This window comes from Euphorbia lathyris, chromosome 7 (genome assembly GCF_963576675.1).
Source record: "Euphorbia lathyris chromosome 7, ddEupLath1.1, whole genome shotgun sequence".
Classification (NCBI taxonomy): domain Eukaryota; kingdom Viridiplantae; phylum Streptophyta; class Magnoliopsida; order Malpighiales; family Euphorbiaceae; genus Euphorbia; species Euphorbia lathyris.
This window is the reverse complement of record NC_088916.1, coordinates 56394478-56411384: the sequence shown is the minus strand read 5'-3', so window position 1 is coordinate 56411384 and position 16907 is coordinate 56394478. Positions and strand designations below refer to the sequence as shown.

The window sequence follows — 16907 nt, the reverse complement described above, 5'->3', positions numbered from 1 at the left end:
CTTTATTTTTGTCTTATGTTTCCAGGGGTTTTTGAATCGCCTTAATCGGACTCCGTATGAAAAAGTTAAGCTGGAAACGAAATATGTTGTTCATTTTAGCTTTAAACTAGAATTTCGTTTTTGATTTGATTTTTCTCCTTATTTGAGAGATACTGCTATTGGTTTATATAATAAGTCAGTAGTAATGTCTCACTGTCTTATCTGATCTTATTTTAGGTCGGGTTTGACATTTTGGTATCAGAGCAATAGGTTTAATCCATATCCATAAGTGGATATATAAGTAATATAATGTGATTCTTTGTATTTCTTGTGTTGCACACATGACATTCATGCATAGCATATATCTACATATAATTATAATTGTGTCTTTATCATATAGATGCATCCGAGACGACCGCGTGGCCGACCGCCTCTAAATAGAGGTAGAGGTAGAGGTAGAGATGAGGAAAGAAGAGAGTTAGGATGGGATCTTGAGGGCATAGGGGATAGTGAAGCCTCTGATGCTAGAGTTCCACCCATTAACCAACCCCAAAGACAACAACAACCATTGCCTCCACGTCGACCTGTTAATCTTCCAGCTGAACAACCTGCACCGTATGTGGCTCCACAAGCTGCAATGCCACAAGTAGTACAACTTGAACCTCGAGCTTTAGTTGAATCTTTTGTTACTATAATGGAAACACGGGAAGCACATAGAAGGCCCAGTGAGCTAATTGAGGATGCTAAAAATTGTGGGGCATTTGATTTCAAAGGTACAACTGACTCTGAGGAAGCTGACAATTGGTTAAAGGCTACAGAAAAAGCCTTTAGTACTATGCAGTTACGTGATGAGGATAAAGTCAGGGTTGTGTTTGGTTTATTACATGGACCAGCAGATGCATGGTTAACTCGAGTCAGGGGTTTGTATCCTGAAGGTTTGAATTGGGGAGTTTTGAAACGTGAGTTTATGAGAGAATATCTGACTGAAACATTCCAGAAAGCGAAGAGAAATGAGTTCTTTAATTTGAAACAGGGGACTATGGCTGTGAAAGAGTATGTGGACAAGTTTGATGATTTATATCGTTATGCTAGTCAGTGGTTTCCTACTGAGGAAGTGAAATGTGAGAGATTTAAGGATGGATTGAGTGCATTTTATCAGAATGAGCTGAGTTTATTCGAGGGTGTACATTATCGTGGCTGGGTAGAGAAAGCATTACAGAAAGAAAAGTTAAAGGGGAAGTTAGAATCTGAGACCAGTCAGAAGCAGTCAGAGGAATTTGGGAGATCAAAGTTTGCTAGAGGAGGACCATCTCAGTTTCGGGGTAGTCAGATACAAAGTCAATGTTCAAGGGGAGCATTTGTGAATCGTAGTACTTTTCGAGCACCTGATACAAAGTCAGTCAGATAGAGCTGCAACTCAACCTCGAGCTTTTGGTATGACTCCACAAGAAGCTGTTGCATCTGCAGAAGTTATCACTGGTACGATTTCTTTATTTGGAAAAGATGCTTATCTGCTTATTGATCCTGGTGCTACACATTCTTTTGTGTCTCCATTATTTATGTCTGATATAATTTGGGAGTCAAAACTTATGCCAGAACGTTTAACTGTTAGCATGCCTATGGGAGAATCTTTAGTATGTACACATGTGTATCCTAATTGTGAAGTGAAGTTAGGAGAGTCTTTTATAGATGTGAATTTGATACCTTTGCTGGTGCAAACATTTGATGTCATCTTAGGCATGGATTCATTATCTAAGTATCAAGCAATAATAGATTGTTCTAAAAAGAAAGTTAATCTAGTATTAGCTAGTGGAGAGGGATATGTGTTTCATGGTGAGAGAGGTGTACGTAGAAGTATAGTCACAGTTATGACAGCTATGAAAATGCTAAGGAAAGGATGTGACGCTTTCTTGGCATATGTGGTAGATAGTAATAAAGAATCTCCCAACTTGGAAGATGTGCCAATTGTGAATGAGTATCCAGATGTCTTTCCGGATGAAATACCAGGGTTACCACCAGTAAGAGAAGTAGAGTTTGCAGTTGATTTGCAGCCTGGTACTGCTCCTATATCACTTGCACCATATAGAATGGCACCGGCAGAAATGAAGGAATTGAAAGTGCAGTTGCAGGAGTTATTAGATAAGGGATATATTCGACCTAGTGTATCACCATGGGGAGCTCCAGTTTTGTTTGTAAAAAAGAAGGATGGTACAATGCGGTTATGCATTGATTATCGTCAACTGAACAAGGTTACTATTCGTAACAAGTATCCATTACCTAGAATTGACGATTTGTTTGATCAATTGCAAGGAGCAACCATATTTTCGAAAATTGACTTGAGAACTGGGTATCATCAATTGAAGGTCAGGGAAGAGGATGTTCAGAAAACAGCTTTTAGAACTCGATACGGGCATTATGAATTCTTGGTTATGCCATTTGGATTAACTAATGCACCTGCTGCTTTTATGGACCTTATGAATAGGATTTTTAAACCTTACTTAGATACATTTGTGATTGTGTTTATCGACGATATCCTTGTGTATTCTAAGGATAAGAAAAATCACAGTAAGCATTTGAGAACAGTTTTGCAGATTCTAAGGGAGAAACAATTATATGCAAAATTTAGCAAATGTGAATTTTGGCTTGATGAAATGATGTTTTTAGGTCATGTGGTCTCAGCTAGGGGAATTTTAGTTGATCCTAAGAAAGTTGAAGCTGTAGCTAATTGGGAAGCACCGTCGAATGTACATGAAGTACGTAGTTTCCTAGGATTAGCGGGTTATTACAGAAGATTTGTGAAAGGATTCTCACTTATAGCTTGTCCGATGACACGATTACTGCGGAAGGGTGTTAAATTTGAATGGACACTTGAATGTCAAGAAAGTTTTGATATACTAAAGTCCAGACTTATCAGTGCTCCTGTGTTAACACTACCTATAGTGGGTGAAGGTTATACAGTGTACAGTGATGCATCAGGGCAAGGTCTCGGAATTGTATTGATGCAGAATGATAACGTTATTGCTTATGCGTCACGACAATTAAGGCCACACGAATTGAATTACCCGACACATGATCTTGAATTAGCTGCCGTGGTGTTTGCTTTAAAGATTTGGAGACATTATCTTTATGGTGAAAAGTGTCTAATGTTCACTGATCATAAAAGTCTGAAATATATAATGACACAGAAGGAATTGAATTTGAGGCAAAGGAGATGGATTGAGTTATTGAAAGACTATGACCTGACTATTGAATATCATCCTGGTAAAGCTAATGTTGTAGCTGATGCCTTGAGTCGCAAGAACGTTGGAAGTTTGAGTTATATACAATCAGTGAGAATGTCTTTATTGCTTGATATGAGAGCTTTGAATGTTGAACTGATTTGTGGAGATGAGGCAGTATTATGTGCAATGCTGAAGGTGAGACCGATTCTTCGAGATAGAATTAAAGAAGCTCAAAATCAAGATGAATTTTTAGAACAAATCAGAAAAGACGTTAGCGAGGGGAAGAAGATTGAATATAAGGTAACAGGAGATGGCATGTTAATGTTTGGAGACAGAATGTGTGTTCCAAATGTTAATGATATCAAGAAGGAGATATTAGAAGAAGCTCATGATTCGTCATATGCAATGCACCCTGGGAGTACTAAAATGTACAGAAATCTTCGAGAGCATTTCTGGTGGAAAGGAATGAAAAGGGAGATAGCTGAATATGTGGGTAGATGTTTAAGTTGCCAACAAGTCAAAGCAGAACATCAACGACCTGCTGGTACTTTACAACCACTTCCTATTCCTGAATGGAAGTGGGAACATATTACAATGGATTTTGTCAGTGGATTACCTCGTACACAACATGGTAATGATTCTATATGGGTAATTGTGGATAGATTAACAAAATCATCCCACTTTCTTCCGGTGAAAGTGACTTTTTCTTTAGAGAAGCTGGCACAGTTGTATATCAAGGAGATTGTTAGACTTCATGGTGTACCGGTTTCTATTGTTTCTGACAGGGATCCTCGCTTTACATCAAGGTTTTGGCCTAGTTTTCAAGATGCATTAGGCACGAGATTGAATTTCAGTACAGCTTTCCATCCACAGACTGACGGTCAAAGTGAACGTACCATTCAAACTTTGGAAGATATGTTGAGAGCTAGCATTTTGAATTTTCAAAGTAGTGGGGATGTACATTTGCCTTTAATGGAGTTTGCATATAATAACAGTTATCAATCTAGTATTGATATGGCACCTTATGAAGCCTTATATGGAAGAAGATGTAGAACTCCATTATGTTGGTCTGACGTAGGCGAGAGACAGTTATTAGGGCCTGAGATAGTGCAGTTGACAACAGAAAAGGTGCAAATCATACAACAAAGGTTAAAATAAGCACAAGATATCTGAAACGGAGACCAATTGAATATGATGTGGGAGATAGAGTATTTCTGAAAGTATCACCGTGGAAGGGTTTACTTCGGTTTGGCAAGAAAGGGAAGTTGAGCCCTAGATTCATTGGTCCATATGAAGTTGGGGAACGAGTTGGGCCAGTTTCATATCGATTACAATTGCCTCAGAATCTCTCCAATATACATAATGTATTCCATGTTTCAATGCTACGGAGGTATAGGAGTGATCCGAATCACATTATTCAAGAGCAGCCAATTGAATTGTCTGAAGACTTGTCCTATAAAGAGGAACCAGTAGCTATCCTAGCTAGAGAACAGAAAGTCCTCAGGAACAAAACCATACCACTTGTTAAAGTTATGTGGCACAGACACTCTCGTGAGGAAGCAACCTGGGAAAGAGAGGAGGATATGAGACAACAATATCCCCATTTATTCACCTAGACGGGTAAGTACAATTTCGTGGACGAAATTTCTTAAGGTGGGGAGGATTGTCACGTCCGTGTCTAAATTTCTAGAATTTATACCTAGATATTAATATATATTATAATTATGGGGTATGTGATTTTTATTTGGTGTTATAGGAAAAATTTCGAGTTAATTCGATGGTTTTAGGTGTAAATTAAAAGTTTAGGGTAAGTAGTAAAAGATTACATAAAGATGGAGGACCAAAATAGATATTTGCTAACTTTGGTATATAAAACCAAATTGTTCCAGAATGTCGAGCATCACCTTTTCTTTTCTTTCTTCTCTGTTTCTTTTTGCTTTTATCCGTTCTTCGCCGTTCTTCGGCCGTTTCTCCACCGTTTTTTTGATTTACGGAGATTCGACCGTCCAAATCACTTGAAACTTAAACTATAGCATCCTTAGGCATAGATCTAAATCCTAATCGAAGAGTTTCTGAATTTCGGAAGTGTTTGGAGGGGAAATGTCTTAGACAGGATTTAGAGGCGAATTGAACGAGTTGTTTTCTTCAATTAGCAGTCAAGGTAAGTAACTATCAATTATATTTTGAGTTTTATGTGAGTTTTATGTATAGAGATATATATATAATCAAAGAATTTCTAGAAATTGATATTTTAGGGTTATGCCGGAATTTTGTAAAATTGAGGTTTTTCACAATCTTGCTTTTATTGTGAAATTATAGTTCAAATGAACTATTAACTATGTTTAAATGTGAAGTACAGATTTTACTGGGTTATATTGATTTGAGGTTTCATTGGTTGATTAATTTTGGAAATTTTATTTGATTAAGGATTGATATTTTGGAGAATTGAACACTTGTGAATTTGATTATGATCAAGTGAAATATATACATATATACATATATGTTTTTGGTTTCAATCTATATATATATATATATATGGAATTAAATGTTTGGTATCCATTGAGAGTAGTCCGGTATGGTGGATTTAATTTTCAAAGACCATATTTAGTGAGAAATATGGCCTGTGTACACAGTCTGAAGACCTATTGGGTATGGCAGAGAAGTGTTGGGTAAGACCATATGGGATAGGCAATGTTAAGAGACGTCTCGTATATGTTGTGAATTGTGATTTGAATTATAAGGGGATGAACTCAAGAATGGATACAAGATTATATATTCTTGGTTTTTGGTTTAATACCTTGATTGAGTATATTTTACAAGGTTTTGATAAATCCTTTATAAACGTATATATATGTAGTTATATTAAGTAAAGTTGATTTTTATAGCTGATAGTTTCTTATTGAGATTTTTATCTCATGTTTTCCAAATGTTTTTATTGTTTTGTTTTAGGCGAGGAAGTGCAAGGTACCGAGAGGGGTACTCGATCCTAGGGCGTGGTTCGGTTACAGCTACGAGGTGCAAGTCGTCTCTAGGGTATTGCATCCATTTTGTTCATGTACATATATGTGGATAGTATACGGACACTTGAAGAACTTGTTTTTGGCAGTGTCCTTTTGTTTGGTTTGTATTATCTACCGGTATATATATAGATATAATAAAGAATTGTCTATATAGGTGATGCGGAAAAATCAGATTCATACCTGAATCTTGTGATGAATTTTTCGACCAGATATAGGCCGAATCTGTCTTGGAGTCCTAAATGAAAGTTCTTTATTTTTGTCTTATGTTTCCAGAGGTTTTTGAATCGCCTTAATCGGACTCCGTATGAAAACGTTAAGCTGGAAACGGAATATGTTGTTCATTTTAGCTTTAAACTAGAATTTCGTTTTTGATTTGATTTTTCTCCTTATTTGAGAGATACTGCTATTGGTTTATATAATAAGTCAGTAGTAATGTCTCACTGTCTTATCTGATCTTATTTTAGGTCGGGTTTGACATAACCTACTCTGAAATGGTCACTGATGAAGGAGGAGCTCACATTAGAAACCGCCCCACCGCGGTCTAGGGGGTAGGATGATATTTTTACACTAATGGAAGCTAATATATAGGTGATCTTTATTTCCTTTCTCCTCATTATGTTAGATATAACTTTCTATTATTTGGTTACTAACTTTAGAATCAGAGTGTAATAGAGGGTCATTCCAGCGTAGGTCAAGGAGCAGCCAAAAAAGTCAACTTAGAAGTTCGACGAGACCTAACAAAAATGTTTGTTAAATGTGTGGGTGGTTTATTAAATTTATGCTTGTTAACTTTGTAATTTATTTATTCTATGAGTTGATTTTGAACGATTAATTTACACATAGATATCCACGAATTAAATGAGACGAGAATGAGATTCAAGAAATGTACACGTTAAGATAATGAGACGAGACAGATAATTCAAAAACAAATTGTAAGAATTTAAAATTGGCATTATCCCTAAGTCTCGAACCCGTTCCCTAAATAATTATAACTATAAGTAAGTAAATTTTGTTTTGGTAGGTTGTGGGTTCCAACCTATTTTCTTAAAAAAAACATAAAAAAAAGTGTTTGAAAAATAAACCGTTCAACCTAAATCATAATTAGTTTTTTTTTTTTTTTGAATAAAGCAGAGGAGAAGGCAAATCACAAGAATTCCAACTAGGTTGGCACCCCCGGGACAACCCACACCCAGAAATTATATAAAAGAAGAATGAACGAACTGAAATTTATAGTCAGTTTAAAAAATATAACTGAACCTCATTTTGTTTCAATAAACACATTAAACTTCTATTTTTACTTTAATAAAGTTATTCCAATTATTTTCGACAAATTTTTTTTACCGAAATAGTAATGTAACAACCACAACTTTTAAATATAATATGACACCCACATAACAAAAAAAAAATGATAATAATCTCAATTACAATGTTACTCAAAAAGATTATACCACCAAAATGATTCGAGTGTATTTTATATTTACAAAAGTGACATTATTGAGTAAAAAATCACTGTCCAAAAAATATACGAAATAGATCCGATGAGATTCCATTGTAGTTAAACGGTTAATTCAGGTAGTTGGCGGTGAAAGTAAGGTAAAAGTAAAGAAAAAGAAAAATGTCTGCTCACCAGCTGTTAATACTTGGAACTTTGTGGAAATTTCTTCAGAACCCCACCTTCCTTAACCTCATTGGACATTCCGATGCCCTTTCCCCCTTTTCTTTATTCTATAAAATCTCCTTCCATTCCTCTTCCATACCTCTTCTCCTCTCTTCTCTCCATCTTCATCTTCCCCAATTTTCAATTCCCTTTCCCAGATTCTTCTTCTTCTTCTTCTTAATTATTTCTCTGCCTGTGAGATCTTCGATTTCGCCCCCAATTTCAGTGCACGCAAGGTGTTTGTTTGTATGCCACACAGAAGAAATTAACTTATTTTTATGTATTGATGCTGCATATATTTATCTTCATGTTTGATATTCATGTCTCCAGTTCTTAGTGAAATTCTCCGTTCCGGGTTTATGATCAATTCCTCCCTGAGGCGCAGGACCCATCTCGTTCAATCTTTCTCTGTTGTTTTCCTTTACTGGTTCTATGTTTTTTCATGAATAACCCTCTCTTCATCATATAAATTACTTATATATAGAAGAAATAATTAGTGTCTGTCTGTCTGTCTGTCTCTCTACTGGGTCCTGCGTCCTCAATTCTGTAAGGTAAGTAAAATCAAAGATAACCTAATAAAGATCCAATTTTTAGTCGTCTACTTTTTTTTCCGATGGCCTCTTCCAGTGGTAATTCATCAGGTTCCTCTCAGCTTCAGAACTCAGGATCTGAAGGGGTTTTGATAGATCAAAGGAAGAGGAAGAGAATGCAATCAAACAGAGAATCAGCAAGGAGATCCAGGATGAGAAAACAGAAGCATCTTGATGATTTATCTACTCAAGTTTCTCAGCTCAGGAAGGACAATAATCAAATCTGTACAAGCATCAATATCACTACACAACACTACTTGACTATTGAAGCTGAGAACTCTGTTTTGAGAGCACAGATGATGGAACTTAGTCACAGACTTGATTCCTTGAATGAGATTCTCAATTTTATCAACACTAACAATGGGGGTTTTCAATCTGATTATCAGGATCTTCATTCTGTTGTTGATCATAATAACCTCAGTTGCATCTATCTTAACCAACCTCTCATGGCTTCTCCAGATTTGTTCCAGTATTGATTGATGATGATGATGATGATGGTGATGATGATGAGGAAGAAGGCATGAATTATTGGTCAATTTATGGTTGTGTTGATTTGTTTTTTTTGTTCTTTTGGTGTCCTGTTCTGTTCTGAATGAGTGGAGAGGAAAAAATTGGTTATCTTTGGTTTAGGCATAATGTGAAATATTAGTTTAAATTGAATTAGATGATATGATATGATAGGATGTTGAAGCATTGTGTCTAAGAGAGACCAAACCCAACCCAAGTGTATGAAAATGGTGATTGGTATTTTGGCTTGTTTTGTAATCATAATGGGTCTCCATGAATATGCCTTTACACATTGCTTATCAGTCTTTTATTCAAGTATTCATATCTATTGTTTACTATTCTTGTTTTAGTTGAGTTTTCTTCTAAGTATCAATATTTTTCTTAATTTTATTAAATATTTTGATTTTACGGTTTGAAGTGAAAGAAAAAAAGAATTACCTAAAGAAAAATCGGGCATTTAATCATAAAAATACTATCTTGTGGACTCGGTTTTTATTTTTAAGGTTTTTATTTTTAATGTTTATAGAGTGAACTCAAAAGTAAGGAAAAGACTCTTGTGACATCCAATTTAGGTTTAATTCACACAGATGTTATTGAGGTTTTCGTATGTGAAGCAATATATAAGTTAGTTTAAAGCATTATTTGACATTTGATCAATCTAAAATAGCAATATATAATTTTTATGCTAAATAGCAATTGTTTCAAAATTTTATTAAAGTTTTTGTTACCTAAAAAAGATTTCATTTTTAATTATTTGAAATTATTGAGAGAAAAAGAAGGGTAGAATATGAATGTCCAAACATCATGTATTTGGTTGGTCTATCATATTTAATATATTCGCCACTATAATATAAATGAAATTGAGTGATTTTCCCATGGTTTGATTGTCTGTTTAGGAATAAAACAAATGTTCAAGTTTCAACCTAACAAATATAAAAAAAAAGAAACATTAATTTATAAATGGTAACCTTTAGAAAGTGAATATATATATATTTCCAATCAACATTAGGTTGTCTTTTTTTATTATAGGTACAACCCTATATTAGCCTGTCAAACTCTATTTTTTATTCCTTTTCCTTTACCCAAACAATTAAAAAATAAAAGTTAAAAGGTAATTTTATAAAAAAAATTTATCAAAATTTTATAAAATTTTAATCTCCTCCTATACACTGAATTCCACACAGTTAAATCCGAAGAATATATTATAATACGTACAATTATGTGATTCTGTTAATCTTTTTTATATGTATGAGAACATTTCTTAATATTATTTTAGTATAATAAAATAATTCGTTAAATGATTTCGGTGTGCCTCGATCAAACAATTAAATTAATATATGTATATAAAATTTAATTAGCTTGACTTTGTTGTATATTTATGTTAAATCTTTTAATAAGATCAGACCCAATTGCATCCAGTAGTTTTTAAATTGTAATAGCATCTTTTCTATTTTAAGATAAATAAATAAATTAAACAATTATGGATGCCTATGCCACAGAACTTTATATTGTTTGTTTATTTATGAAATTAATGGAGGTGGCATAAAGATTAATATGCTTCAGCATTTTTTATTTTCTGGAAAAACTGCAACCAAACACACCGTTTTAATTAAAAACAGAATCCCACCGAAAAATATTGTGGACAAAAAATGCTGCTAAGGTTTTTTATTATTATTAATATTGTCATATAATCGAAAAGAGACAAAAACTGAAATTAGCAGATTAAAATAAATAGAAGAGGTGATTGATATGTATATATTATCTCATTTCGGAATTGATGTGTTTATGATTAGTTCAATGTATAATGAACACAATTTGAGCTTCATATGATTTCACCATTGAATTTTAGCACAACAATCAAATCTTAAATCAATATCAATATCAATGTTTCCATATCAAACTTGGAATTTTCATCAAATCATTATTGTATAATTTGCATCGATATTGTTGATGTAATTAATTAGTAAAAACCTTAAATGTACGTATTTTTAATTGGAAGATAAGATGAGAGAAATCGGTATTAGAAAAGATTATAATTACCTTACGTGAATTAATTAATTAAACAATTAGAAAGGTTTGAAGAGTAAGGTCCTTTCAAATGGAAGCCCTTTTTTAGAATGGCAGAGATTTCGGGAACTCTAACACTTAACGAACTTTATTCTCTTATTGTTCGCAAAATAAACTTGATTTTTTTGCATTGCTAACTATGCTCAATTTAAATATTATTTCTTCCTATTTTAGAGGTTTTTAAGTATGAAGTTTATTGTCCTAAACATTAGGAGAGTTGCACATCTAAAAATAGTAGCACTTGAACTTGATTGCTTTGAACACATCAAAGAAGATTATAGAGAGGATCTGGACTTTGGTAGTATTTGGGAGAAGTGCAAAAATCAATCCAGGAATGGTGAGTACCAATTACTTGATGGTTATCCCATGAGGAGGAATCAATAATGCCTACCGGGCACGTCGATTCGAGAAAGAGTGATTCGGAATCTTCACGGAGGAACCTTCGTGGTCACTTTAGTAGAGATAAGATCTATGAAGCAGTGAGTTCTTGCTACTATTGGCCGATGCTAAGGAGATATGTGGGATTTGCCAAACGTCTAAGGGACATGTCACCAATACAGGTTTGCTTATGCCATTGTCGGTACCAGAATCAATATGAGATGACATCTCCATGGACTTTGTGTTGGGGCTACCAAGAAAGCAACGAGATATGAATTCTATCTTTGTGGTGGTTGACCGATTTTCTAAAATGGCACACTTCATCCCGTGCCGTAAGACAAATGATGCCACGTCAATTGCAAAGTTGTTCTTCAGAGAGGTAGTGAGGTTGCATGGAATTCCTAAAAGCACAACGTCAGATAGAGATACCAAGTTCGTTAGTCACTTTTGGAATACCTATAGGCTATTCTCGGGACCACTTTGAAGTATAGCACTACCGCACATCCCGAAACGGATGGGTAAACGAAAGCGGTCAACCGTACGTTGGCTAATCTATTGAGGAGTAAATGTCGGGACAAGCCAAAGATGTGAAACTCTATGTTAGCACAAGCCGAGTTTGCATACAATGTCGTCGTAAGTTCCACCATGCAGAAGATGCCTTTTGAGGTTGTGTATACTAAGACTCTGAATCACCCGCTTGATCTTGGGGACACCTGAAAGGGAGAAAAGAAGAGTATAGCAGCCCAATACCTAGCCAATGACTATAACCAAATACACCAAGAGGTGAAGCAAAGCATTGAAGATCAGAATAGCAAAGTAAAGGCTAGGGTGGATGAACATCAGAGAGATCTTCAATTTAAAGTTGGGGACAATGTGATGGTATATCTAAGCAATGGGAGACTTACTAGTGCTTCGAGTAGTAAACTCAAACCGAGGAGGTATGGCCCTTATAAGGTGACCAAAAAGGTGAACGTTAATGCATATCACATAGCCCTTTCCAATTGGTTCGGCAAAATGTCAACCTCTTTCAATGTACAGGATTTAAACCCATAGAAATCGGATGGGTCTCTTGAGACTACAAGAAACGAGTTGGGATCCAACTCCTTTGAAGAATGGGTGAATGATGCGGACATCTCCAACATGGGTCCGAAGGAATGAACCAAATCACCAAAGGGAACAAAACTGCCTCACACGTCATGTGCACTAGGCCACACGCCGTGTGAAGCCGAGCCAAAATGACTCAAAGATGAGAAGCACAATGATGTGGCGTGTGACATCCCACTTGGCATGTGGGGCATGTCATTCGCCCGTGTGGCCAGCAGCTCAGTGCTTGAAGTTGGAGTGAAAACCCCACCAGAGGCAGCAAAACACCCACATGCCATGTGGCACCCTCACTCGGCGTGTGGGTTGCTTTATTCACCAAGGTGAAGATAAAGTGGACAAGGACCGACATCTTCTGAATTGCTGTTTTGTCACTATCATATTTACTGTTCTGCCACTAGGCTTATTTTCTTTTTTGCTATTTGTACTAACTGTCCTTATCCTACCTTTATTTTCTCTTATTGGCTTGTAACACTAATGAGGGCATTTTAATATCTTTACTTATTTTAAGGGGATAAATATAAACCTTTTTATTTGTAATAAATCACAACTTTTATTAAATGAATCAATTTTAGCATTCATTTCGGTCAACGCGTATTTTTTTTTATTTTTTTTTAAAGAGATAGGAGGTAATAAGAAAGTGGGTAATTCAATTAGACAGGTGGGATTTTATATTTTAGATTATCTGCATGTATATGGAAAGATGAAGAATCAAAAATTGATGTCTTTGAAATATTGTTTGGGTAATTCATCAATTTGCATGATGGGTTGTGATGAAAGCATGTGGGCAGCCACTAATACAACCGTCTTAGTTTAGTGAGGAGTCAGTCTTTTTTATAAAATTTGATTTTTAAGTGCCTTTTTGTGGTCACTAAAAGCTTGTGCCAATATTTTCTAGAGACTATAATATGAACTTCCTACATAATTTAAAATAGATATAAACCATACCAAGCACGTTAATAATATATAAATCATGTTACCTAAAAAAAATAACAATAATATAATTTACAGAGGTATCGAGTTGATCTCAAGCGTTGAGGTGGCCATTTGACCTCGAGATACTCAATCGACAAAGATTCTGGCATTTATGACACAATCGGCGCATGTATTTTCTAATTATTGCGCTTACGTCATCCTAAATGGCTATTTAATTTGCGTGTGTAGCATTAATTGTGCAACGGATCTTTACTCAGTGTTAAGAATTCTAAACGTTTAATGTTCGGAGTAGTCAGTTCTACGTAAAGGAATTATTCATGTGCTTAGTAAGTCAGCTTGAGATAACCACTCAGTGTGTATATCTACTCAGCATGTAATAGACATTGATTTAGCATAAATCACTCAGCATGGTAATCAACTCAGCATGCATATATCACATATTATACTTGGAATTTATTGAAGAGGATTAAACATACCAATGGCTTCTCTAAGTATGTTGAATTGCTCACGAGCCAGTGGCTTTGTGAAGATATCAGCAGGCTGCTCATCCGTTGGGACATAGGTCAGCTTTATCTCTCCCTTGAGTACATGATCTCTGATGAAGTGATGTCTTATGCTGACGTGCTTCATCCTGTTGTGCTGGATTGGGTTCTTTGATAGGTCAATGGCACTCTTGTTGTCACATTTGACTTCAATTGTTTTAGTCTGAACGCCATAATCTTCTAGCTGTTGCTTAATCTAGAGGACTTGAGCAATACAGCTTCCAGCAGCAATGTACTCAGCTTCAGTGGTTGACAGGGCTACTGACGACTGCTTCTTACTGAACCAAGACACAAGACAGCTTCCAATGAGGTGACATCCTCCCGAGGTGCTCTTTCGTTCAAGCTTGTCTCGTCCGTAGTCAGTATCAGTGTATCTGAGCCAGTAGGGTATCTTTACCCTTCCTCTTAATGAATAAGGTTGTATCAGATTTACCTCTGATATAATTTCTAGTCAGCAGGAAACTGGTCAGCCTCTCATACCAAGCACGTGGTGCTTGCTTGAGACCATACAGAGCCTTTTTTAGTTTATAAACGTGGTTTGGGAACTTGGGATCCTCAAACCCTAGAGGCTGATTAACATAGACTTCCTCGTTTATAACTCCATTAAGGAATGCACTCTTAACATCCATTTGAAATAATTTAAAATTCATATAACTTGCATATGCACATAAAATTCTTATAGCCTCTAGCCTTGCCACTGGGGCGAAGGTCTTACCGTAGTCAATACCTTCTTACTGACTGTAGCCCTGAGCTACAAGTCTTGCTTTGTTCCTGACCACGTTCCCTTGTTCATCCAGCTTGTTGCGGAAGACCCATCTTGTTCCTATGGTCTTTTGGCTTCTTGGTTTTGGCACTAAGTCTCATACTTCATTTCTTCTGAAATGATCAAGTTCTTCTTGCATTGCATTCATCCAGAACTCATCGTACTCAGCTTCAGCGAAGTTCTTTGGTTACTGAACTGAGACGAATGATACGTTGCTGAGGTATCTTCTGAGTTGATTTCTTGTCATCAGCATGTTTTCAGCAGCATAAAAAATGGCACTCTCTGAGTGTCCTCTTGGTATTCTGATCTCTTTTGTTAGAGTGATGTCTTGAGCTGGTTGTGTTTCAACAATCTCTGCAGGTGTAGATTGGTCAGTGAAAACAATTTGAGTTTCGCTTTTACCTTTGGTCAGCCCTTGAGGTAGTGACTCAGCGGCTGTTTCTTGGTCAGCAGGTGCTGAGTATGGATCATCCTCAGTCAGCTGCTTGTCTTTTCCTGCAGGGTTAGTTTCATCGAACTCAACGTGTACTGACTCTTCTAAGACCTGAGTTCGTTTATTGAAAACTCTGTATGCTTTGCTATTTGTTGAGTAGCCTAAAAAGATAGCTTCATCAGCTTTTGAATCAAACTTAGCAAGGCTGTCTTTAGTATTTAGAATAAAACATTTACAGCCGAAGGCACGAAAGTATCCAATGTTGGGCTTTCATCCTTTCCAAAGTTCGTAGGAAGTCTTCTTTAATATGGGTCTGACTAGAGCCCTATTAAGCATGTAGCAAGCTGTGTTGACAGCTTCTCCCCAAAAGTACTTTGGAAGCCTATGCTCACTCAGCATTGTCCTGGCTATGTCAACCAAGGTTCTGTTTTTCCTTTCAACAACCCCATTTTGTTGAGGCGTTCTAGGAGCAGAGAAATTATGGTCAATGCCGCTGGCTTCACAGAATTCAACAAACTGTTGGTTTTTGAATTCTCCACCATTATCGCTTCGGATGTGAGCTAACTTTAGGTCTTTATCATTTTCAAGTTTTCTTACTAATGTTGAAAATATCTCAAAGGTTTCATCCTTGCTACTCAGCAAGATGACCCAAGTGTACCGAGAAAAGTCATCTACAATGACCAAGGAAAATCTCCTACCACCCAAGCTCAGTGGCTGGACTGGTCCGAAGAGATCCAAGTGTAGCAACTCAAGTGGACGCTTGGTTGAGACAATGTTTTTACTATGAAAAGATGTTTTAGTTTGTTTTCCAGCCTGACAAGCATAGCATAATTGATCCTTTTCGAACTTAAGTTCTGGCAGTCCCTCAACTAATTGCTTTCTTGCTAATTTTGGCCAAGAGGTCCATGCTTACATGACCAAGTCTCCGGTGCCATAGCCAGGAATTTTCTTCCTTTGACACTAAGCATACATTTTTTGAAAATTTCTTTTCCAAATTCAGCATAAAGACATTGTCAATACGAGGGGCAGTTAAAATTAATTCATTTGTTTTTCCATCGAGTATTTTACATCCAGTGTTATCAAATATAACTTTTCTCCCGTTATCACATAGCTGAGCTACGCTGAGTAAGTTATATTTAAGTCCACTGACTAGGGAGACTGACTCAATAGTAGGATTACCACTAACGGTTCCTGACCCTACTATCTTACCCTTTTTGTTGTCTCCAAAACTTACGCTTCCACCTCGTTTACGCACAAGTGTGATGAACTGAGTTTCATCACCCGTCATATGCCTCGAGCATGCGCTGTCAATGTACCACATTTTTTACTTCTCAGCACACCTCAGACTTACATGCAATATAACTAGTTATCTTTAGGTATCCAAGTCTTTTTGGGTCCTTGTTTATTAGGCTCAACAGGTAAAGTATCATATTTAATCTTATGACGACACACTTGGACAGTGTGTCCATTTTTCCCACAGAAGTCACAGCTAACCTTCCGTTTGGGATATCTCACTGACTGGTCAGCACCCCAGTGCTAAGCATGCCAGCACACCTTTGTGGTGTGTCCCTTCTTCCCACAGAAGTCACACTGGACATTCCGCTGAGGATTCCATCTCTGCTGACTAGTACTTCGGTACTGAGTGTTCAGAGGAATATTTCTTTTATTCAGGACCTTGAGTTGATTCTGAATAGATGTGTCATCCTTTCTCAG

The 16907-nt window shown here is 36.3% G+C and overlaps 1 protein-coding gene across 1 annotated transcript; it reads left to right on the top strand.

Moving 5' to 3' along the window:
* The first annotated feature begins 7929 nt into the window (after positions 1 to 7929).
* Positions 7930 to 9276, top strand: LOC136235887 (bZIP transcription factor 11-like). Its single transcript, XM_066025968.1, has one exon. The coding sequence runs from the start codon at positions 8491 to 8493 to the stop codon at positions 8941 to 8943; it is 453 nt and encodes a 150-aa protein (XP_065882040.1). The 5' UTR covers positions 7930 to 8490; the 3' UTR covers positions 8944 to 9276.
* The last annotated feature ends 7631 nt before the right edge of the window (positions 9277 to 16907 follow it).

What these genes read in the sequence shown, in the direction of transcription:
- LOC136235887 (XM_066025968.1), top strand. Translation starts at nt 8,491, where the DNA reads ATGGCCTCTTCCAGTGGTAATTCATCAGGTTCCTCTCAGCTTCAGAAC.